General features: G+C 45.2%; 1 protein-coding gene across 1 annotated transcript; it reads left to right on the top strand.

The window, feature by feature from the left end:
- Nucleotides 1–4,074: 4,074 nt before the first annotated feature.
- LOC125508987 (flowering time control protein FPA) lies at nt 4,075–12,968 on the top strand. Its single transcript, XM_048673810.1, has 6 exons — nt 4,075–4,220; nt 4,310–4,687; nt 8,740–9,968; nt 10,226–11,406; nt 11,508–11,768; nt 12,667–12,968. The coding sequence occupies exons 1-5, from the start codon at nt 4,218–4,220 to the stop codon at nt 11,759–11,761; spliced, it is 3,045 nt and encodes a 1,014-aa protein (XP_048529767.1). The 5' UTR covers nt 4,075–4,217; the 3' UTR covers nt 11,762–11,768; nt 12,667–12,968.
- The last annotated feature ends 12,876 nt before the right edge of the window (nt 12,969–25,844 follow it).

Here is a 25,844-nt window from a genome sequence, read left to right as displayed (position 1 = left end):
GGGCCCCCTGGTCTTCATCTTTTGCAAGGATTTTTTTTATTTCCGAATAGATGTTCCGTGAAGTTTCAGGTCATTCCGAGAACTTTTATTTCTGCACATAAATAACACCATAGCAATTCTGCTGAAAACAACGTCAGTCCGGGTTAGTTCCATTGAAATCATGCAAGTTAGAGTCCAAAACAAGGGCAAAAGTGTTTGGAAAAGTAGATACGACGGAGACATATCACTCCCAAAGCTTCTAGGGTCTCTTCTGGTCCAGAAAAAATCACTGTATAGTTTCATCGTATTTGAACTTTGTTTGGTATGGTTTTTCTGCAAAACAAAGAAATAGGCAAAAAAACAGAGCTGACACTGGGCACTAAGTTAATAGGATTAGTCCACGGTATAAAATGGCATATAAAGCATATAGGAACGGTAATATAATGGCATAAAACAATAAAAAATTATAGATACGTTCGAGACGTATCAAACCGCCAATTTTTTTATATAATTAAACATGGAGTTCATGACTACATGAGGATAAAACGAACAACATGAGTGAACCATAGTGATCTAGATGGCCGTGGGTATGGAAGGAGGGGGAAATAATTGTTACCTTCCTGAAACAACCTTAAGTTACTTGGTAGCATTCCTTGCGGATGATGGCGGTGCAAAGAGATCTTTCTTCATGTCGTACGCTGGTGCCGAGGATGGATTGAGATCAGGAGGAGAAGATAGAGATGAGGGGACAGTGTGAAGTTATGAGTGGGGGTTGTTGTGAACGAGTAATGAGGTGGGCGGGGTGGCGAAAATTATGAGCGGAGGTTGTTGTGAGCGGGGGTGGGTGGTGTGAAGTTATGAGCAGGGGTTGTTGTTTGACATCCGATAAATGGCCGGACGTGACACAATGTGTACATGATGTCGGAAGTCATTCAAACCTGGCATTGATGCCTACCATGGCATGCCCACCTGGTGGCAAATTTTGGGGTCATTTCATGGATGTTGAAAAAACACCATGTTCAAGAGAGGGTGTCTGGGTAGGCTAGAAGGGTCCGTTTCGAGAGCATGTTGTTTTTCGACATATGTCAAATGACCTCAATTTTTTCGGTGGCCTAGTATGATCAATTCAAGGCACTATGCTAGGTTTTTGTTTGGTTTTTGATAAGTTTTGCACTTTCTGGAGTTTTCTCGATGAAAAAAGGCCGATAAATAGCCGGACATGTCGCAACTTGCATATAGTGCCAGCAGTCATTCAAACCTAGCATGGATGCTTACAATAGGCATGCCTGCCTAATGGCAAAAGTTGAGGTCATTTGGATGTCGAAAAATAGACCATGTTCAGGATGTTTGGGTGGCAGGTCACAAGAAATCACTTTTAGAAGGTTTGGAGCAATCGCAGTTCTTCCATTGGTGATCCAAAAATACCTTACCGATTCCTGGGGATGAAGAAGCGACTTGGGTAAAGGGGCAATTTCTAACAAAGTTTTTCTCATTTTTGATTCCTATTTGTTTTCCTTTCCGATCTATCAAATGGCTTTTAATAAACCTCACTTCATTCAATTAGCTTTTAGGTGAGGATTTTGTCGAAAAAGGCTTTTGCCCCGCTTTATATATAAAGCAATAATCAACCACAGCCAGGTACAAATGCACGCCACCACAACACACGCACACACCCAAGGCAGGATACATAGGCGATGAGCGCAGCAACATCACCCCTAGCACTGCAAGAGCAACCCGGGGTCCTCGACCGTGAACACGCCACCGCGAAGAGATGAGGCCACATATTACGAACTGAGGGCTCCAAGGCAGCGCCTTCAGGAAGGTTAGGACACCATAATGCCGCCACCGCCCGACACGAGGGTCATGGTTTTCCCTGGAGCAACACGACGGGCAATGAGAGCCACGACGACGCCTTCAAGAAGGGAACGAGCTTCGCCGTCGCCAGTTCGTTCGAGGAAAGATCAGGTTTTCACCCCGGCCAACACTCACCGTCACCGAACGCCACACCCCGGCGACCACGCTGCCCACACGGCCATGGCCACAGGGCAGCACCAAGCCGTGGGCTCTGCCCATGAGCACCACGGTACCACCACCAGGACCGCCGCCCCGAAATCCAAGACCTTCACACCACCTCACCTGAGACTTGGCGCTACCCCAACCAAAGACACAAGCGGAAAGGACCCGCCTTTCACATCCCTGGGTGGCCCCCAATGCTGTGACCCAATAGGCCGGCCAAAACTGGCCTCCATTGACCCATCCCGCTGCACCGGGCGTGAGACGAGCTCGGTCCTGTCGTCGGGCGTGAGACGAGCATATCCTGCTGCCGGGCGCGAGACAAGGTCAGTCCTGCTGCCGGGCGTGTGATGAGCTCGATACCGCAGCACCGGGTGCGAGACGAGCAGTGGACCACAACTGGGATCAGACCGACCCTTCGACGGAGTTAGCGCCCGGACGACGGGGGAAGGGGCCGAAGGCTGACACATACCGCCTACAGACGACCGACGCTAGAAAAAACCAGCCGCTGCCGCAACCGATCTGCCACCACCACAACACCAACGAGTCCACGCCCTGGCCAGATCCGCTCGGAGCACCGCCACCCCGCCCGGAGCAGCGGAGACACTAGCCGCATCACCACCACCTCTTCAGGGCCGCCGACCACCGCTGCCAACACCAACCCGCACCATCAACCAGATCTGGGCAGGGAATCCCAGATCCGCAGCCACCGCCACCCACCACCATCCAGAATGGGGCAGGAGGCCAGATCCACCACCAGCCCGCACCGGGGCATCGGAGCCCTGAGCTGCGCCGGAGGGAGGAGAGGAGGCGACGCCAGCGACCGAAGGACGCCGAGAAGGGGAGAAGGAGCCTAGGCAGGGCCGACCCGACGCCCGGCGCCACCAGGCAGAGGGGAGTGCCCGCGGAGCCCCCAACTGCATGCGGGAGAGAGCCGCCCCGCTGCCGCCAACGCCCAGGCGGCGGCGAGGGAGGAGGTTGAGGCGAGGGGGCGACCCTAGGGTTTCCTCCCAGGTGAGGATTTTCACTTCTCTGATCTACCAACTAAGCTATCCTGACCTTTTTTGGTCAGAAGGGTCTGTTTGAGAGCATGTTTGTGGGCGATATCTATCAAATGACCTTTTCTTTCATAGGCTTGTATGACCAATACAAGACACCACGTCAAGTCGTATAGGTATTCGACAACTTTTGCATTTTTGGAGTTTTCTCGGTGAAAAAAGACTGGTAAATGGCCGGACGTGTCGCAACTTGCATACGGTGTCGGAATTTGTTCAAACCTTGCATGGATGCCTGACCATGGGATCCCACCCGGTGGCAAATTTGGGTCATTTCATGGATGTCAAAAAAAATAAAGGGTGTTCGGATAGGCCACAAGGGTCCATTTGAGAGCATGTCTGTGATCGACATCGATCAAATGGCATCAATTTTTTCCCGTGGCCTTGTATCACCACTTGAAGGCACCATGCCAAATTGTTTGAGTTTTCATCAAGTTTTGCATTTTCTCAAATTTTCTCGATGAAAAAGACCAATAAATGGCCTGACATATCGCAATGTATGCTATTGGAATTCGTTCAAACCAGGCATCTAACATGGGCATACTCACTTGGTGGCCGACTTCTGCAGCTGTTTTCACGGACGAATAATGTGTTTGATTTGCAACATGTTTTTTGAACCCATTACAACACATACGCTCATACATACGCGTTGCATATACACTCACTCCTATGAACAATGCGCACTCTACTCCCTGCTCTATGAGCACCTCCGAGAAACTGAGCCGTCACATTATTTTAAAATTAACGAAGTCACCGCGTATTCGTAGTCAGCGGGAATGTGTTCTCCCACTGAACGGACATCGCCCTATAATCTGAAATAATTTCAGAAAAATGCGAGCATAAGCAGCGTAGAAGGTTTTTTCAAAAAGAGAAGACCTTTTTTTTCCAGAAACAAGAAAAGACCCTTGATGGCTTTATCGACCACAGTACGTGCACCTAGTTTTTTTTTTAATCAGACGTGCTCCTAGTTTTTGCCCTGACTAGCAAAATCCAGTAACTGTTAAGGCGCGACAAAGCAGCCCGTAATAAAGCAGTGAAAGTTCTGATTATTAAGCGAAAATACAAGGAAGTGCCCATCGGGCATCGGCCGCCTCATCCATCCCTCCCTCCGGAACCCTAGCATTCCAGCCGACGCCGGCGCAAACCCTCTCCGCCGCCGCCACAAAACCAATGGTACTTCCTCTCACGCTCGTCTCGTAGACGCTGCTGTCGATGGAATCGCGGTTTGCTCCGACTAATCGCGTCGGGTTACTTCTTTGCAGCTGGGGAGGGGCCGGGGGCGAGGCCGCGGAGGCGGCGGAGGCGGGGGCAGGGGGAGATTCAGCGGCGGGAGGGGCGACGGCTCGCCCCGTCTCGGCGGCCGCGATGATCCACCGCCGACGCCGCGGCGCTCCTCCGGGTGGGGCGTGGCGCCGCCGTCTCGGCATCTCTGGGTGGGCAGCCTGGCCCCGGGCGTCACCGCCTCTGACCTTTCGCAGTTGTTCCACCGGTGCGGCGACATCGAGCGCGTCACCCGCGACCCTGGCCGGACCTTCGCCTTCGTGAGCTTCATGCGGGAGCAGGACGCCATCGCTGCGGTCCGGGAACTGCAGGGGGCCCGGCTCCAAGGAACGCCCGTTAGGATTGAGTTTTCCAAGGGGGTTAGTGTTGAACTTCCTCCCGCCCCGATCACGGTTTGCCGCACTTTTCTAGAATTGTTGGTCAACATATGCTTTGTTTCAAACGCATCATTGGTGCAGTGTGCTTTTCTTGTCCTGTGTGTGATCATGAATTTTGGAATTAGTATAACCAAGTCTCAGGAGTCAAGATAAACTGTGTGTGAGTAGTTAAAATTTAGGATGCACAGGATTACTCTGAGGAAAAAATCCAGAACAAAAACAGGCTCACATATATAATGTGCATGATAAATAAAATAGAAGGCTCTTCTTTCTTTTGAATGATGCAAAACTTCATATGGATCAATTGGATTCATTGCGAAGATGATCTTTGAACCCCAGGCTCCACCGTAACCAAATAATGATCACATACCGTGTCTATGCATCAGCAACCCTTTACAGACAGGTGTACTATGAAAACAAATAGTTCACACCTCAGATTGAATATATCAACAATTATCACAGCTTACCCAATGTCTCAGCTCGACAATTTGGTTATAATCTAGCTTCCATTTAGGGCACGGCACGATAAAACCTCCAAAAGACAGTCTTTAGGAGACCAGGTACAATGTTAGCTTGAGAAATCTTCTCATCTGAAGATCATGAACGTTGATCCGATGTTCCATATGTTGAAAGTAGCACATTTTCTAAAGATGAAAAACATTGTAAGGCAACATCAGAAAAAAATTGTGCTGCATGAGAGAAATGAATATTCCTTTTTTTGGTCAAAAATAAGATGCGCGTTCGATTGCATATGAAACATCAGAGAAGGTTTTCAGCAAGTGCAACATGTCAAGATCATTTAATATATTGACATGTCCGCACTAAATTCTCTTGGCAGTGGGTACCCGATACTTTTTCTCAATACTCGTCATCGTTAAGTTTACTCAGACCTGTTATTGCAATGTGAACCATGTAAAAGACATCATTTGCAGCTTTACTTGCCTGTTTGTGCTATGAACAGGACACACACATTTATCTGACAGTTTCAATTGTTCTTTATTCTGTTTGTGCTATCAACAAGACACACATATTTATCTATTGTAACTCCCTGACTTTCCGTAAAATAATTCTTTCTGGCTGACCCCCCCCCCCCTCCTCAGAATTCATATAAAATATGATGCACAGTTTCCGCTACCGAACAGACTGCTAGGCTGATCAATCAATCAAGCTTCTTGGGTAGTTACATGTGATGATCTTCATTATCTGACATAGACACCATCTATGATTCCACCTTATGCCAATACTGGCCAAAAGGTTCAGCTAGATGATAGAAGTGTATGTCAGCTCCAGCTCATTCAGCATCAATGTGAGGTTGCCTCGATCTGTTTTTTTGTAGCTTCATCAACTGATTCCTAGTTAAAAACCAATGATCCAAAAGTGATGTGCGCCCATGACAAGTTCTTTCTATGTTATATTCACAGTGATGTAACATATGTTTATAGCACCATAGTTGTGCTTATGTGGTCAGCTTTGTTCCAAATGGAAAACAGAAGGCTACAATTTTGGTTGAAGTAGTTGCTTGACAGCATTGAGTATTCCAAGCTATCTCTTCTACAACCTCACGTACATGCTTATGGTCTTATCAGATAATACAAGGTCAAAATAATCAGAAAGGGTATGGGCATAGGTGCGGCTTTTGACAGACCAATCTAGCTTGTTGATCCGATAGCAGTATGTGCATAGGTCTTGCATTTCTATGACGACATGTTTGTATGGAAGATCTTTTCAGTTGAAGAAGAAAAAAGGTGGCCTTACCACCAGGCGTATACTGTTAGTTACATCATTGACTAGTCATGGATAAGTGCTGTTCTAAAATTTGTCCGATTAGACTAGAACAGGTGGTCTTCTGTCTCCAATGTATTTGTATAATTAGCCGGTAAGCGTTGTAACTAGCCAAATAGGCTGGATATAATCACAGGCATGTGGGAGGTTGATTGGAATGTCCACATGTACATAATGTTTTGATTACTGTGCCCCAATTCATAACTGATGATATAATCATTTTCAGGACATGGTAACACAGTCATCCTGCTATAATCACAATAGATGAAGCAGCTCCTTGGCTTAATTATTTGGAGACAAATGAGTACCTGTTCCTGTTGACATATTAATAACATTGCAAAATCATCCTGGTGTACCTCACCAGCTTCACCACCCCAGCTCTTTTGACTTGCCCAGTTCCTGTAGGAAACAAAGAACTACCTTGCCTGGACGAGGAGTGCAGGATTGTTTGTCATGACTCATCACAGTGACTCCAAATTAATGAGCTTGAGTCTCGAATTAAAAATAGCATTAAGAAACAAGAAAGTAATAGACTGCAGGTGAACTAATTTCTGCTAATCTACGGGAGGAATAAAAATGCCAACCTAAGCACTAACATGAGATACTGGAATGGGGATACTGATAGGGTACAGTTCCCTGGTTTTTTGTAGGTATATGCATACATTCAAAAAACACTGAAAGATAGCTGACAGGTAAATACAATAAGTAAGCCATGCGCAGCTGATGACTCTGTAACCATGTCCTATTTTGTGCCTAAGCACTAGGCCATAAGAGAGGGAGGGGAGAGTGAAGAGCTGAATGCTAATTTATCCATTATGTCAAAGTTTCTCATATGTTCCAATGGGGAATCAAAACCTAAAGATTGAGAACTGTGGATAATGGTGGCTAGACGGAAGGGAAGCTGTATTGGTTGCCAGAGCACGAACTGCTATTGCTGTGCAACTTTTTTTCTTTCTTCTCCAAAATTATTAAAGTAAATTCAAAAGAAACCAAATATAGCAGCACAAGTCACAGAAAACCTCGGCTATACAAGCAAGTGTGCATGGTCCAATGTTTTTAGCAAAATGTTTAATGAAACCATGTGTAATTGGTTACAAACCAAGATCTCCTTGCTGCCTGTCACACACACACACACACACACACACACCATCTTTGAACACTTCTTTCATTGCAGCTTGCCAGGAGCTTCTTCTGTTCAAATGTCCAGTGCTTTCTGTGCAACATTTGAGCCACAGTATCTTGGATTATGTGCAACGCTCAGAAAATAATTGTGGTTATGTGAGTGCCTGGGGTCTTCGCTAACTCGTGCCACAAACACATTGGAATTTCTACAATTCACTCATAATATCTGATAAAATACCATTACACATGTCTGTTCTGCCAGATCGCGGGCAAACAAAACCAGAAGTATAGTTTATTGTAGGCTTGAGTAGTTTATAGAAGTTGTTTTATATTAAGTATAAATTGAAATCTGCCGAGACTTTCCAGTATCGAGGACGTACACATTGGCTGAGTATTATCTGTCCTGAAATACTCTGATGACTGGAAGGAAAATTATTCTTTGGACTTGCCCAAGATCTCTAGCATTCATTTAGTTCTTGCGAGGGCGGTTTGCTTTTGGCTTTGGCACATTTTGTGCAACGGGTTTGTATGCTCCTGGGATATGGGTGTCCGATCCTTATTGACTAACTGGAAAAGTAGTAGCTCTAAATCAGCATGGGGTGCAGAATGTTTTGATCCTTACGTTCCAGAGGGAATGACTGTTCCCCATTGGCCTGGCTTAAGTAGCTCTATAGCTTCCAATCATTCGTGAACATGTCACTCCTTGGTCTAAAGGGCAAGTTTTTGTTTCCGAAAATAGGAAATTGGCTCACAATCTACATCAGAGTACTTGGGAAGTTATCTGATTGGACTTGCTTCCGAACTGAGGTTATTTCTTAGTCTCACCATTTAAGGAAGTTGTGTTGTGCTCTAGAAGAGCCAAGAGACCCATTTCTAAGTAGTTCTTGGTACTAATATAAGTTATGATTATAGCCAGTTGAGTTGTGTTTATTGCCATGGGAAGTCTACCTGGCCGGTTGTTCTGTCTCGTTTAACTTAACACTTAATGATCAGGACTAATTAAACTTATGATTCTGTCTGTCTGCTTACTTTAATGCCTTGTATTGGTATCACCGTATCCCTCATTATCTTTATTATGCTGTTCCGTATATCTAGTGGTGACAGGTTACCTGAAGTATTTGAATTTACAGGATAAGTCTTCAGGTAGCTATGTGGATGACAGACATGCACAATCTTCTGATGAGAGACATTTTATTGAACATGGAAGAAAACACCAAACAAGCCCTGAAAAATCAGTTGATAAATCTAAAAGAAATAAGTCTACAGAACCTAGTGAGGTTTTATGGATAGGTTTTCCTGCTGGTCTAAAGGCAGATGAAGCAGCTCTGTGGGAAGCCTTCTCTCCTTTTGGCGAGATTGTCAAGATAACAACATTCCCAGGCCGCACCTATGGATTTGTTAAGTACACTACCATTACAGCGGCATGCAGGGCAAAAGAAGCACTTCAGGGGAGGCTTTTCAATAACCCAAGAGTAAGCATATGCTTTTCTCGTAATGAAGGGGTTGCAGCAGAAGTTGGAAGATGTTCGTCCGTTGCCCCGTATTCCCCCCACATAAACCGTAGTGTTCGGTCTAGGTCTATATTTGAAGACCAAGATTTTGAGGCCTTTACTAGGCCAAGGCGTTTTGATAGTCCTCCGAGAGATCTCCGCATGTCATCACTGCGTGCTGGCCCTGAAAGGTTACTGAGAGATGCTGATGATGTGGGCTTCAGCAGGGATAATTATCTTCGACGCGGACCTCAAATAGAGTCTGGTCATGTTTCTAATTTTGAACCTTTTAGGATGCGAGGGTTGGGTCCAGAGAGAAGGATGTCTGAAGACATATATGAACAACACAGAAGTAGCCCTACCGTTAGGGTTGAAACACCATGGCACAGTATTCCTTTTGAGCGACCTCGAAGACCCTTCCCATTGGAAGATTCTTGGGATGCAGATGATCATTCATACCCATTGTCAAAGAAGCTGAGGACTGGTGAATTGCATGATGCTGAACTTCCCGAATATCCTTTCTCTGAATTTGATCGAGGGCATGTTGACTCTGGCTACCCAAGGAGGCCCTTCCGTGATCTGCGGGAAGATGATGCACACCCCATAACCTATGAACCTCCCCTGGCGCATGGTAGAAATTACATTGAACCTTTAAGGAATCCAAACCCACCTGTTGATAACCATGAACCGTGGCGTTCCCAAAATAGTTTTGCTATGCATGCAAGGGAAGTGGACAGATCAACTCCTGAACATCATGGACCTCTTCTTCCTAAAGAAGAGTGGAGCTGGAATGGCACAATAGCAAAGGGGGGCACACCAATCTGCCGAGCTCGGTGCTTCCCTGTCGGGAAGGTCCTTAACTTCATGCTGTAAGTTTGGATATTTTTTTGCCCTTTTTTTCTGAAGTGCAGTATTTAACACAACATCTCTTCCATTGAATTTTCTCATCATCATAATTGTTTCTTAACAAAGATATAAGTTTACACCTTATATAAATGAACCGAGGGAGTATGTAGTTCACTTCGATATTTGTTCTCTTCAACTTGTTCTATATTTCAGTATCTCTCATTCAACCACAAGTCTAATTCTTTTCTGATAGTCAACCTGATGATTTCCTGTTTTTCAGGCCTGACTTTCTGGACTGCACTGCTAGGACAAACTTGGAGATGCTTTCTAAACATTACTATGAAGCTGCTAGCAGTTGGGTGGTATTTTTTGTCCCAGAAAATGATGCTGACATGGCAGCTTATAATGATTTCATGAACTACCTTGGTGATAAGCAGCGTGCTGCAGTTTGTAAACTTGGAGAAAGGAGCACCTTGTTTCTTGTTCCACCGTCAGACTTTTCTGAACATGTACTTAGGGTGCCAGGAAAAGTGAGCATATCTGGAGTCATTCTGAAGTTTCAGCAGGCAAATCCAGACCTGACCTCTGCAAATCGTCAACCAGAAGCATCGGAGAAAATGCCTACATCTTCTGCGAGTTATCTGAACACTGATGTGAGTAGTCATGAGGATCAAGATGCATTGAGAAGACTCAACCCTCCAGATACGAGGACAGTTCCTCAGGGTCCAGATTATCTCCAGCCATCTACTGGAGTCTATACTCCTGCAAGTACAGATTTTATTCCACCTTACAAGTTTGCGAATGCTTCTCCATATCTGGCCTCTCAGTTACCTCAACAAATGCCAGCACCAGACTCCCGCAGGGAAACGGCACAAGGCCAGCACCAGCAATTCCCAAATTTGTGGCCCTCAGGATGGTCCAATAATAATGGCCCAAGTCCAGGTTCCGGTAATTTCAATTCTTTGGCTGCAAGTGCAGTCTCACATACACAAAATGATAGGACATCAGAGCCGTACTCATTTGCTACTCAGGGAATACCAAAAGGCACACCATCAGGGTATGCACCAGGTGAAGCGTCAAACATGTCCTTACCTTCTATGAAATCACCTCAACCTCCATCGCAGCAGGTAGTTAGACCTCAACAAACTCCATCTGCCCCAGTATCGCTCCCACCGGTGCAACTTGCACAGCTGGCTACTCTTCTTGCACAACAAAACCAACGAGGCGTAGAAGCTGGCTTCCCAGTAGGCAGCTCAAACAGACAATCAGGATTCATACAGAACTATAATCCACGTGAGCATGCTTCAGTGATGCCAGACAGCTCAGGTCGATTCATACAGAATGCTAATCATGCTTCAGTGATGCCAGATAGCTCAGGTTCAATCCCTGTCCACAACTCGCAGTTACCGGTTCCACCATCTGTCCCATCGCAATTACAGGCCCATCCGCCGCCAATACAAGGTTCACTACCATCAAACCCACACATTATGCTTCTAGCCAATGATATATCTCTTGTCACACGACTTTGCATTTACCACCTATGCATGTTTTCGTGAGTGCAGCTCATTCTTCCGTACCTTTGGGGTCATTTGTTCCCCCACTTCCGGCAGGCCCTCCCCCCTTTCAGCAGCTTACTACTTCTAGCGGTGCGTCAATGCAAACTTTGCTTCCTTCTGCCCAGCAGATGGGCCAGCAGCTGTCTGCCCAGGAAGACCTTGACGGAGATCCTCAAAAACGCCTTCAAGCAACATTGCAGTTGGCAGCAACACTGCTTCAGCAGATACATAAACAATCAAAACCTGGTGGCCAGCAATAGAACCAAGGTAACTGCTTCCCAGAAATATATGCTTTTCGCCTTTTCTGTACCATTTCCACTAAGAATACATAATTAATCTATTAATACCCTATTTATACTAGTGCATTTTAGGCTTCCAGTTGGGCTGGTTTGTATATTCTCTAGTTGAAACTCTTATTTAGTTTATCGGTGAAATTTATAAAATGTTCCCTTATAGTTAAATTATTATTGACGGTATCGCCTTTATCTATTTTTCTCTTTGTTTGCTGGTATAAAATCTGGCCATGCTGTTTCACCTACTAGAAAGGATTTTAGTCAGAACCTTGCCATGTTAGGCAACAAGGGAAACTGATTTGCTCAAGAAGCAGTATGTCATTTGGTCCATTGGACCTATGAGATCTCGAGGTGTATTATGTTTTTGTTACACAAGTTCACAGAGCATTTCCAGTGGCCAATTGATGCATCTTTATGTGCTCACTCATGTTTATGGAGTAGTTTTGGTCAGAAGCTTAACATCTGGTGAGACATCATAGTAATCCTAATAGTAAAATTTGCGTCTTTGTCAACACATTTTGCAAACAGTGTGCTGATTCATAAGCCCTTCGTCTAGTACACAATGCGAGAAAACAGATATCGCCTGGCATGGTCGTAGTTGAGAACTTGAGCATGCAAAGCTATGCCTTTTTATAGTAGTGAGCCTGCTATGCAGGAAATCATTTACTCATTACTTGTAAAACGTAGAAGAGTTGACCAGGTGACCTGTCCTCGTCGCATCGTGCTAGAAGAGCTCATGCTATATGAATACAAATTATGTTAACCCCCATGTTCTAAACCTTTACTTTCCCAGCATTTTGTTTAACATTAGTGAAGTGTAAAATGATTTTACTCGCAGCAATCACCACTGCTTCATTTACCTTTGGTGGCAGGTCATTGCGAATGTTGGCGCGCAAGGATCATATGGCGTCATCGCACCAAATAGCCCGAAAGTGCTGTTGGGATCTTGGTTTACCGGCACCTCATTTTGGTTGCACCAATGGAGGGCTATTAGTTGCTATCTGAATCCACCCTTTTCTCCTTGTCTAAAGTGACAGCCCTAGCTCTAGAATTTCCGTATGCTTTTCCTTTAGTCTGTTTCACACCTCTTTAACTGGATATATGCACTAAGTTTATTTAGTTCCAGATCTTGTGTTGAAATGGCCTGTATTATCAGTGTTGAAGCTCACTCCCAGTCCTAAGCCTGTGATCTGTGCTGCATTGCTTTGATTTACTTAATTTTTCCTGTGCTTAGTAACCGACTAGTGGGATGAAAGTCTCCTGTTGTGTTGATATGGATTGTCCATGCCTTCCAAGATAAAAAATTTACTGTGATGTTATTTTGGGCTCCTCGTCTTACATTTCTCTGTGGGACAAAGGATCCTGTGCATTTTTTGGGCAGGTGAGGTGAAGAACTGCGTCGCATAATACCGGTTTCCTTGCCTTGCAGCGTCATTCCGTATACCAAACATGGAATTGATACTGCCTTGTTAACCTGAATGCTGAATCTGTTAAATTGTTCATGTGCACTATCCATGATACTGTGAGAAAAGTGATCCCATCAGATTTATGGTGTCAGATTCGTGCCTTTGGGTTCACCAGCGTTATCACATTGCCTGTCTGCTGAAGAGCGTGGCTTGGGCTGGCTGTTGAAAGCCTTCGGCTTGTCAAAAGTTCTCAGGGGGTCAGAGCTCAGAGCATGGCATTGCGGCAGATTTTATTCCACTGGTCTCGAACCCAACGATGTACCTTTAGCGCTTTGATCTTTATCTATTTGATTCGAATCATCATGCTTTGTTTAGTGAAAGCAAGACAGCTTCGTACGGACGACCCAGGTGGTGCGCTGATGCTTGCAGGTTCCATTCCACCCATCCTTTCCCCTTTTCTTCATTCATGTCGTCGAACGTATTGGAGCCCCGCGCTGGCAACAGCGTCTTCTCTTCCTCTTGTTTAGGTTTAAGCGGAATCTGGCGGGAACCGTGTACCCTGATAGGGTTTGACTACTGACCTGTCTTTGCTGGCTGGTTCGCATGGGCCATGGCGTCTGGGATCTGTCTGCCCTTTTTCTTCTCAAAAGAGAAATGGTCGAGGGGACAGAATCATCGGTCGCACCAAATTGAAACCCCGAGAGCCGAGTTGGGCCCTGTCACGGAAAAGGGCAGTGGATGTGACAACCTTTCTCGTAATGCGAGCAAAAAGCGATGACCTCCACCAAGCCCCATCGTACCAGGCTACCAGCGCGTGCGTGCCTGCGTTCCTCCGAATGGGCAGGCAGGATGGTGCAACAGATCATCGGCATCGATCGTCATGTCTTTTCTTTTCCAACAAGAGCTGCAGCTGCGTAACACTTGTAGCATCGTGTTTGAGCCATCCAGGAATATGTCACCTAGTGTGCTTTTTTGGTTGGAAGATGTTAATAATAATCATTCCAGACGCTTAATTTGATTCTCGAAAAAGCTGCTTAATTCGGTATGTGTTGGTAAACAAACCTAGAGCACGACCGCGCTTGGTTACGATAGTACGCATTTTGTTTCTTGATCTTCACTGTTCCAGCCGAGCTGTTAGCACCATTACCTTACATCCTTACCTTTTTGATGTGTTTAAGAAAACTCACGGTTGCTATCTTACCTTATAAAAAAGCAACATGAATAAGTACTCGTCCCTCTTGTTATTGTTAAAAAAAAAGTACTCGTCCCTGTTGCTATAGCGTCTATAGCCGGGCTTGTCAAATCCCCGCCCTCCCTTATGCCCGCATATGCGTTCACGGACAGCATCCGACGGCCCCTCATTTGGTCAGCCGAACAAATGTACAACTCAAATTCAAACCCTCGAACTCATGCAAATTCATGCACGCCCATCATGCACGTAAATGTCACACATAAATAACATTTGTTGGTAGTGAAAAATATATAGTTCAAACATAAATTTTGTGTTAAAAAAACATAAAATTTATTTTAGGTGCCCAATTCAAACATTAGTTTTTTGGTTTCTATTGTGGGTCAATATATGCCCCGTAAGATTATTGAGTAGCTGCGCGTGCACTTGATGATCTTGAAGATTCTGATGCATCTATAGAAAATTCATAACCTGACCTGATCTGTGTCTTGATCTTCTGGAATGTGGACTTGTTCCCCAGGCGCTTCAAAATTATTGGTTTGGACTACCCCATCACCCTTGTACTCGATAATCATATTGAGTAAAATGACACAACATGTCATCAGCTGCCACAAAGTCTCTGATTCCCACATCAGTGCAGCTCCACGAACAATTCCCCAACAAGTTTGAAGCATTCCAAATGCCCTCTCCACATCCTTCCTAACTACTTTCAGCATTGTTGCAAATCGGCTTTATTTGTTACCTTGGGAATAAGATATGCTCTTCACAAATGCCGCCCACCGAAGATAGATACCATCAGCAAGTAGTACCCCATGTTGTAGTCGCGGCCGTTGACAGTGTAGTTGCGCGGCGGCTATTCCACATTGCAAAGTCTCCTAAATACAGGAGATCGCTAAAGCACATTAATGTCATTGCGAGAACCGGACATTCCAAAAAAGCATGCCAAATCAGTAAGTCATGTGATGCCACTGCTTCCAATATGATGGTGGTCTCTTTTATGTGACATTGGTACATACCCTACAAAACTTTGGTGTAATTCTTCCACTACCACTGCATGCAATCAATTGAATCGAGCATACCTGAAAAACCTCTTGCCTCTCCAATAGCCATCAACTTTTATTATCCCGCGCATTTGGTTCTCTTAGATACTATGCTCAAAACGCCTACACCACGGCGCGGGCAAACCTCAGAGTGGTCTTTAGGCATGTGGTCTCCCGTATCCGGACCATCTCACCAACGACATCGACAGCAGTACCAAGTGCAAGCACCCTCGGAACAGCCGTGCACTTCTGCTTAGCAGAGAATGACAGTTGTCTGAAACATTCCCTGGTGAACTTGAAGTAGCCATCGTGTGCCTCCACCCCCTCCACAATGCGCAAGAACAATGGTTCGCGCAAGCGACAACGACGACGAAACCATGGCTCATCAGCGAAAGTTGGGTCAGGAGCAAAGTAGTCATTGTAGAGCACCCGTGCTCCAGAGACCCTATCCTGGTTCAGAACTCTTCTCCCTTTGACAGAGCCCTTGAAGTTGAGAACGTGCTCCACCTCCCGGTCCATCTCCCGTTGGATGCTCATGAGCATAATCATCTCGGCTTCTTCGTTAGAATATGATGAATTGAAGAACTCATTTTGAATAATTCGTCAAGCTCTGTCAGTCCATATTCCTTGTCCAACGAACCATCCTATTCCATTGTTTTGTTACGAATAAATCACAAATATCTAGTCGAACAATGTCTTGAACACATAGAGGTCAAGGTGCACTCTGAGAGTTGTTGGACGTATCGCGGTGGCGTCTGGGCAACGAGAATTGTTGTGGCGGTCCTGGCCGGAGCTGAGGGCTCATAACGGCGGTGGAACAATGGTGGCAGTGGAGTAAGGAGAGGACCGGCGCGGAGAAGGAAGAAGACATGAGGGGAACAAGTGGAATAAGCTAGGTCGTAGGGGGGTTTGGTGCAATTTATGGTGGGATCGAGCTCTGGTCTGGCGTAACAGACGCGCCTGGGCCTCCCCATACCCCCCCAGATTTAGGCTGAATATGAGGGATGCCGGTCAGTCCGGACGTTCATGGACGATAAGAGGAGCCCTTTGGGTCGGGTTTTTTTTGACCGGGCCATCCGCCCGGACGTTTGAAGCCAGTCTGGAGCGCCCAGCCGTATATGCTCTTAGTTTGTTTCTTCCATTCTGCGGGTGGATGGCCCTAATGGTCAGCTAGAGAACTTGTCCAGTGCAAAGGAAATATTGTATGCATGAGCTGCACTATACACGGACGACTTAGAGCATCTCCAATAGTATCTCCCTATGATAGGGCACCAAAAAGTTGATTTTGCATGACCTGATTTTTTACTCCAACAATAGCCCTATAATAGGGCACCACACTTCTCCAACAGATGCCCTATACTGGGCACGGCAACCGCATACATATCGCAGTCGAATCCAAGGCCGCCTAGCTCCTGCTCACAACGACACCGATGTGGCCAACGGTGACTCCGAGCCCATCCACCATGTCTTACTCTTGGGCCTCCACGCGATGTGTTGGGCAACGCAATATTTCAAAAAAAAAACTCCTACGATCACGCAAGATCTATCTAGGAGATGCATAGCAACAAGAGGGGAGAGTGTGTCTACATACCATCGTAGACCGAAAGCGGAAGCGTTTAGTAACGCGGTTGATGTAGTCAAACGTCTTCGCGATCCAACCGATCAAGTACCGAACGCATGGCACCTCCGCGATCTGCACACATTCAGTTTGGTGACGTCCCTCATACTCTTGATCCAGCTGAGGCCGAGGGTGAGTTTCGTCAGCATGACGGCGTGGTGACGGTGATGATGAAGTGACCGACGCAGGGCTTCGCCTAAGCACTACGACAATATGACCAAGGTGGAAAACTGTCCAGGGAGCACCGCACACGGCTAAAGATCAACTTGTGTGTCTATGGGGTGCCCCCCTCCCCCGTATATATAGGAGGGGAGGAGGAGGCCGGCCGGCCAAAGGGGCACGCCAAAGGGGGGCAATCCTACTCCTAGTAGGAGTAGGTTTCCTCCTTTCCTAGTCCTATTAGGAGAAGAAGGAAGGAGAGGAAGAAGAGAAGGAAAGGGGGGGCCCGGCCCCCTAGCCCTAGTCCAATTCGGTTTGGGCTAGGGGGGCGCGTGCCACCTCTTGGCCTGCCTCCTCTCTTCCACCACTAGGCCCATGAGGCCCAATAACTTCCGGGGGGGGGGGGGTTCCAGTAACCCCCGGTACTCCGAAACTTATCCGAAATGACCCGAACCATTCCGGTGTCCGAATGTAACCTTCCAATATATGAATCTTCATGTCTCGACCATTTCGATACTCCTCATCATGTCCGTGATCTCATCCGGGACTCCTAACAACCTTCGATACATCAAATCACATAACTCATAATACATATCATCATCGAACGTTAGGCGTGCGGACCCTACGTGTTCGAGAACTATGTAGACATGACCGAGACACATCTCCGGTCAATAACCAATAGCGGAACCTGGATGCTCATATTGGTTCCTACATATTCTACGAAGATCTTTATCGTCCAAACCGCATAACAACATACGTTGTTCCCTTTGTCATCGGTATGTTACTTGCCCGAGATTTGATCGTCGATATCATCATACCTAGCTCAATCTCGTTACCGGCAAGTCTCTTTACTCGTTCCGTAATGCATCATCCCGCAACTAACTCATTAGTCACATTGCTTTCAAGGCTTATAGTGATGTGCATTACCGAGAGGGCCCAGAGATACCTCTCCGATATACGGAGTGACAAATCCTAATCTCGATCTATGCCAACTCAACAAACACCATCGGAGACACCTGTAGAGCATCTTTATAATCACCCAATTATGTTGTGATGTTTGATAGCACACAAGGTGTTCCTCCGGTATTCGGGAGTTGCATAATCTCATAGTCATAGGAACATGTATAAGTCATGAAGAAAGCAATAGCAATAAACTAAACAATCATAGTGCTAAGCTAACAGATGGGTCTAGTCCATAACATCATTCTCTAATGATGTGATCCCGTTCATCAAATGACAACACATGTCCATGGCTAGGAAACTTAACCATCTTTGATTAACGAGCTAGTCAAGTAGAGGCGTACTAGGGACACTCTGTTTGTCTATGTATTCACACATGTACTAAGTTTCCGGTTAATACAATTCTAGCATGAATAATAAACATTTACCATAATATAAGGAAATATAAATAACAACTTTATTATTGCCTCTAGGGCATATTTTCTTCAGCCTCTCACTTGCACTAGAGTCAATAATCTAGATTACACAGTAATGATTCTAACACCCATGGAGTCTTGGTGATGATCATGTTTTGCCCGTGAGAGAGGCTTAGCCAACGGGTCTGCAACATTCAGATCCGTATGTATCTTGCAAATCTCTATGTCTCCCTCCTTGACTTGATCACGGATGGAATTGAAGCGTCTCTTGATGTGCTTGGTCCTCTTGTGAAATCTGGATTCCTTTGCCAAGGTAATTGCACCAGTATTGTCATAAAAAAATTTCATTGGACCCGATGCACTAGGTATTACACCTAGATTGGATATGAACTCCTTCATCCAGACTCCTTCATTTGCTGCTTCCGAAGCATCTATGTATTCTGCTTCACACATAGATCCCGCCACGACGCTCTGCTTAGAACTGCACCAACTGACAGCTCCACCATGCAATAAAAGTACGTATTCGGTTTGTAGCTTAGAGTCATCTGGATCAGTGTCAAAACTTGCATCAACGTAACCGTTTACAACGAGCTCTTTGTCACCTCCATAAACGAGAAACACATCCTTAGTCCTTTTCAGGTATTTCAGAATGTTCTTGATCGCTGTCCAGTGATCCACTCCTGAATTACTTTGGTACCTCTCTGCTAAACTAATAGCAAGGCACACATCAGGTATGGTATACAACATTGCATACATGATAGAACCTATGGATGATGCATAGAGAATGACTTTCATTTTCTCTCTATCTTCTGCAGTGGTCGGGCATTGAGTCTGACTCAACTTCACACCTTGTAACACAGGCAAGAACCCTTTCTTTGCTTGATCCATTTTGAACTTCTTCAAAACTTTATCAAGGTATGTGCTTTGTGAAAGTCCAGTTAAGTGTCTTGATCTATCTCTATAGATCTTGATGCACTACTGCAGGATGCTGCTAACGTGACACTAGAATCAGAGACCCTTCGAGAAACTGTGTGCGATGCCATAATCGCAAACGGTGCTGTATGAAAACCGTCAGAAATGTGTAAAACGTTTGCGATTGAGGACGCATCAAACACAATTCAGATTTTAGTTGTGTGTGCGATGAAGGGCATACGGTTCAGTTCAATTAACTGTTTGCGGTGAGGAGGAACAAAAGAAACGGGCAGCCAGATGATGGCGTGTGTGATACACAACATATGATTCACTCGGATGAACTGTTTGTGATTAGGCAACACAAAAGAAACGGGTGACCAGATGAAGGTGTGTGCGATATACAGCATACGGTTCACTCGGATGAACTGTTCGTGATTAGGCAAGAGAACATAAACAGTTCAATATAACAAGATGTGTGTGATATGCAGCAAACGGGTCTGTAATTAGAAATGTGTGCAAAGACCGATAATAACGCAAACGATTGCTTCTAATAAGATGTATGTGATATGCTCTGTCCACACAACATCTATTGGCCATTGTGAGACGGGCGGTCATCCGGATACACCATAAGGATGTGAAGAGGCATTCCTATCAGCAAGGACTAGCTGTTCCACCAGTAGCTCATGTAAGAAAACTATCAAGTTAAGTGTGCTCAGGCTGGAGGTCCTTATTTTTTATTTTTTAACACATGTTAATTAAAGAAGGTCTACCGCATTACTTTTTGACAATGTGCGATACGTGGCATACAGTTCCTCCATTCGACCTATTTGTGATGGAATAGGCCGCGTGTGTTGTGGGCAAACGCTTGCTAGTATTCAACCATTTGGGATTGATGAATTCATCACCGACGGGTTCCCTAGTGTGGTCCGTGTTCATCTGATCATCATCTATGACTTGTGCTAGCTCGATGCTAAGTTTCCATTAATTGATGGCGTTTTACGAACATGCCACCGTTTCCCGCCATTTCCTCACCTGTTTCCTGTCACCCTGCTATATTGCGCATAGGGGGCGCACGACGCACGGAGGCGACAAGCACCACCTGTAGCACATCCACCTTTTCCAAGCATGCCAACCCACCAAAGCGATGCCTCTGCCATCAACCTCGTCGACGAGGAAAACGAGCAAGCGCCATGGCCCGTCGAGGCCGAGGCGCTCCCCGACAATGCGATGGACGATGTCGTGATGCGCGTCATCGCCAGGGTTGAGCAGACCTTTGGCACATGGCGCTTGAGCACCGCAGATCAAGATAGGCATGTTAGCGCCGACAGGTTGCACCTCGCCGCACAACATGATCGATGGCGCGCTGCAGAGCAAGCTAGGCGCGTCCACGCCGATAGGCTGCGGCTCACCGCACGGCAAGACCGTTGGAGCGCCACAGAGCGAGAGGCATGGCGCGCCGCACAGCAACAGCGGATCCATCGGCACTTGCCTGCTGTCGACACAACATCGCGGCTGGGTACATGTCTCGTCAGTACCCCCATTCCTCGCCAGGAGTGAGCAGAGGCCCTCGGCATCGTACTTGCACCAGAAGCCGACCGCGCCGTACTTGCACCGAACACCTGCCGCGCCGTTCGCATGGGTGCCGCCGTTCGCCTTGTTCGTGGCCCGTTGGATGCCAACGCGCTGGTCCGTAGGCTCGACCGCCTCCTTGGCCCAGGTGTCCACCTGGGCGCAGTAGAGGAACATGGTCATCGCATCCATGAGCTGGTGATCTCCGATGAAATAGCCAACTTGGAGCTCGAGATCGTGCTCCAGATGTATCGCGAGCGTGTCGACCGCTTGGACGAACGCCTGCACGAGTTCAGGCAGAGCCAAGAGCTAACCTAGGCAAGGGCTGCTGGTCACGGTCTCATGGACGCGTTTTATTTTGGAAAGTCGTTTCGACGTGGATAGCTATGTATTCACAGCAATCATAGTATTACTCTGTTTATTGCTCTGTTTCAATGTGTGTACTCTGTTTTCCATTCTTACATGTTTTTTAATGTGTGTATATACGCTTTCCATTCTGTATATGTGGATGATAACGGCTAGATTCAAATTGGTATACAAAAACAGATAAAAAATGTAATTCATAATATGTATATATTAATTGTTCATTAGATCATCACAGAATATATATATATATATATAAAATATCATCACATATACGTGATGATACTTAACTACTAGGTATAATGCATAAAATTGAAAACGATCAATACTAAAACTAATAATCCCTCGCCAACAGCTCCCTGGTGCGCGACGTCTTCCCAGTGCGTAGGCAGTACTCCGACTCCTCCGCCTCGCAGCGCTTGACGTACCGATCTGCCTCTTGCTGGCGGACGCGCGAGGCCGATCTTGCCATTTCGTTGCGCGCCCACCGGAGCTGCTCGTCGGTGACACGCTGGAGCTTATCGGCCCACCTCCACGCAGCGACGGGCGCCCAACGCTTATGACCTTCCTCGCGAAGTACCCGTCTTCGTACACCTCCTCGGTACGACGACGCGCCCGCCCCCAAAGCTCCGCCGCCTCCTTTTTCCAAGCGGCATCACGGGCTTCACAGGCCTCCTGGTACCTGGCTTCCTCCTCCGCCATCTCCTTCCTGAACGCCACTTGCCTGGGTTTCTCAGCCAGCGGTAGCAACTTCCACAGACAAAGATTGTACTGGCCCCAAAACAAATCCAAAGTTGGGGGGGGGGGTCCGGTGCAACCTCGTCAGGCAGCGTGTAGGGGTCCTCATTGCTGCTAATTGAGTGAGCGTCCTCGGGGGGGCGGCGACTCCTCGTCGGCGCGTGGGCAGACCGGCGGCGCCATGGCAAATATTTGAGAGAGAGGGCGAGCAAGGGGAAGATGTAGATGAGAATGCAGGTGGGGCGACGTGAGCAAGGTAGTATTTATTGGCGGCCGGAATATAGATTGACGGGGATAGTACACACACCGGTCACCGGAATTTATGAGTACTGTAGTTTGAATTACACACGATTTCCGCAGCAAAATCCATGTGTGAACATAATAGCCAAAATCTGTGTGTGAACATAATAGCTGACGGTTCCCAATGCAGAACCGTGTCTGATTAATGATCCCCGTCATTCACCACCAAAACTCGAGCCGCGAGATAGAGTGCCAATCGTGTGGGGGCCGGTTGTCTTGCCAGATCTTTACATTTTCTTTTTTGAAAACCAGATATTTATATCATCTGATGATTTTTTAACTCGCACACAAGTACACAAAAATATGATTTTTCAAACCGTTTTGGTTAGGCGTTGCATGTAGATGTAGTTCAAATTTGAATTACAGTCATTAAATGGTTAGAAAATCACTTAATATATTTAAAAGGTCAAATGACCCCTGGAAATTTCCAAATTTTCAAATGACAGCTGTATTAGTGCACGTTAAATGTAGGAAAATATTTGAAGGCCGTAATAGGAAGCTATCTCCCATCCGTCAGCAAACATGCATTGTTCCCTCTCGGAACCATAAACCTTCTAGTGAGTTGCTCCGGTTTGTGAGGGGTGTGTGTCCAAACTTTTGTCAAACATGCCAATTTTTTTTACCACATCATCTTGGTGGCATGCCATTAAATCAAGCAAGGTTTCATGTTTTTCTGATCATTTTTTAATTTTTTGGAATTAAAATGCCATGGCATGCACTCCATGCATGTGCCCATGCCTTGACACCAATATGTTTGAAAATTCCATCGAATTTACTGCACATGGAATTAACTCGCACACAAGTACACAAACATATGATTTTTCAAACCATTTTGGTTAGGCGTTGCATGTAGATGTAGTTCAAATTTGAATTACAGTCATTAAATGGTTAGAAAATCACTTAAATGTCTTTAGAATGTCAAATGACCCTTGAAATTTACCAAATTTTCACATGACAGTTGCACGTTAAACGTAGGAAAAAATTGAAGACCGTAAGAGGAAGCTATCTCCCGTTCGTCATCAAACATGCATTGTTCCCTCTCGGAACCACGAACCTTCTAGCGCGTTGCTCCGGTTTGTGAAGGGCGTGTGTCCAAACGTTCGTCAAACATGCCAGTTTCTTTACCACATCATCTTGGTTGCATGACATTACATCAACCAATGTTTCATGTGTTCTGATCATTTTTATATTTTTTGAATTGAAATGCCATGTCACTTCATGCATACGTATGCATGTGTCCATGTCCTGAGACCAATATGTTTGAAAAGTCCTTCAAATTTACTACACATGGAATTAACTCGCACACAAGTACACAGATATGATTTTTCAAACCGTTTTGGTTAGGCGTTGCATGTAGATGTAATTCAAATTTGAATTACGGTCATTAAATGGTTAGATAATCACTTAAATGTCTTTAAAAGGTCAAATGACCCCTAGAATTTTCCAAAATTTCACATTACAGTTGTAGTAGTGCATGTTAGATGTAGAGAAAATTTGAAGGCCGTAAGAGGAAGCTATCTCCCGTTCTTTATCAAACATGCATTGTTCCCCCTCGGAACCACAAACCTTCCAGTGAGTTGCTCTGGTTTGTGAGGGGTGTGTATCCAAACTTTCGTCAAACATGCCAATTTCTTTACCACATCATCTTGGTGGCATGGCATTAAATCAAGCAAGGTTTCATGTTTTTCTGATCATTTTTTAATTTTTTGGAATTAAAATGCCATGGCATGCACTCCATGCATGTGCCCATGCCTTGACACCAATATGTTTGAAAATTCCTTCTAATTTACTGCACATGGAATTAACTCGCACACAAGTACACAAAAATATGATTTTTCAAACCGTTATGGTTAGGCGTTGCATGTAGATGTAGTTCAAATTTGAATTACGGTCATTAAATGGTTAGAAAATCACTTAAATGTCTTTAAAAGGTCAAATGACCCCTGGAATTTACCAAATTTTCACTTGACAGTTGTATTAGTGCATGTTAAATGTAGGAAAAAATTTGAAGGCCGTAAGAGGAAGCTATCTCCCGTTCGTCATCAAACATGCATTGTTCCCTCTCGGAACCATGAACGTTCTAGCGAGTTGCTCCGGTTTGTGAGGGGTGTGTGTCCAAACGTTCGTCAAACATGCCAATTTCTTTACCACATCATCTTGGTGGCATGACATTACATCAACCAAGGTTTCATGTGTTTCTGATCATTTTTCTATTTTTTGAATTAAAATGCCATGTCACTCCATGCATACGTATGCATGTGTCCATGTCGGGAGACCAATATGTTTGAAAATTCCTTCTAATTTATTGAACATTGAATTAACTCTCACACAAGTACATAGATATGATTTTTCAAACCGTTTTGGTTAGGCGTTGCATGTAGATGTAGTTCAAATTTGAATTACGGTCATTAAATGGTTAGGAAATCACTTAAATGTCTTTAAAAGGTCAAACGACGTCTAGAATTTTCCAAAATTTCACATTGCAGTTGTAGTAGTGCATGTTAGACGTAGAAAAAAAATTTGAAGTCCGTAAGAGGAAGCTATCCCCCATTCGTCATCAAACATGCATTGTTCCCTTTCGGAACCACAAACCTTCTAGCGAGTTGCTCCGGTTTATGAGGGGTGTGTGTCCAAACTTTCGTCAAACATGCCAATTTCTTTACCACATCATCTTCGTGGCATGACATTACATCAACCAAGGTTTCATGTGTTTCTGATTTTTTTGGAATTAAAATGCCATGCCACTCCATGCATATGTATTCGTGCATATGTGTCCATGTCGTGATACAAATCTATTTGAAAATTCCTTCTAGTTTACTGCACATGGAATTAACTCGCACACAAGTACACAAATATGATTTTTAAACCATTTTGGTTACGCGTTGCATGTATATGTAGTTCAAATTTGAATTACGATCATTAAATGGCTAGAAAATCACTTAAATGTCTTTAAAAGGTCAAATGACCCCTATAATTTTCAAAAATTTCACATTACAGTTATAATAGTGCACGTTAGACGTAGAAAAAAATTTGAAGGCCATAAGAGGAAGCTATCTCCCGTTCGTCATCAAACATGCATTGTTCCCTCTCGGAACCACGAGCCTTCTAGTGAGTTGCTCCGGTTTGTGAGGGGTGTGTGTCCAAACTTTGGTCAAACATGCCAATTTTTTTACCACATCATCTTGGTGGCATGACATTATATCAACCAAGGTTTCATGTGTTTATGATTTTTTTTAATTTTTTGGAATTGAAATGCCATGTCACTCCATGCTTAATTGTGTCATAGCCGTTAGACCAATATGTTTGAAAATTCCTTCCAATTTACTGCACATGGAATTAAATTGCACACAAGTACACGAAATATGAGTTTTCAAACCGTT

The sequence above is a fragment of the Triticum urartu genome, chromosome 5, assembly GCF_003073215.2.
Source record: "Triticum urartu cultivar G1812 chromosome 5, Tu2.1, whole genome shotgun sequence".
Classification (NCBI taxonomy): domain Eukaryota; kingdom Viridiplantae; phylum Streptophyta; class Magnoliopsida; order Poales; family Poaceae; genus Triticum; species Triticum urartu.
This window is presented reverse-complemented; position numbering and strand designations above follow the sequence as displayed.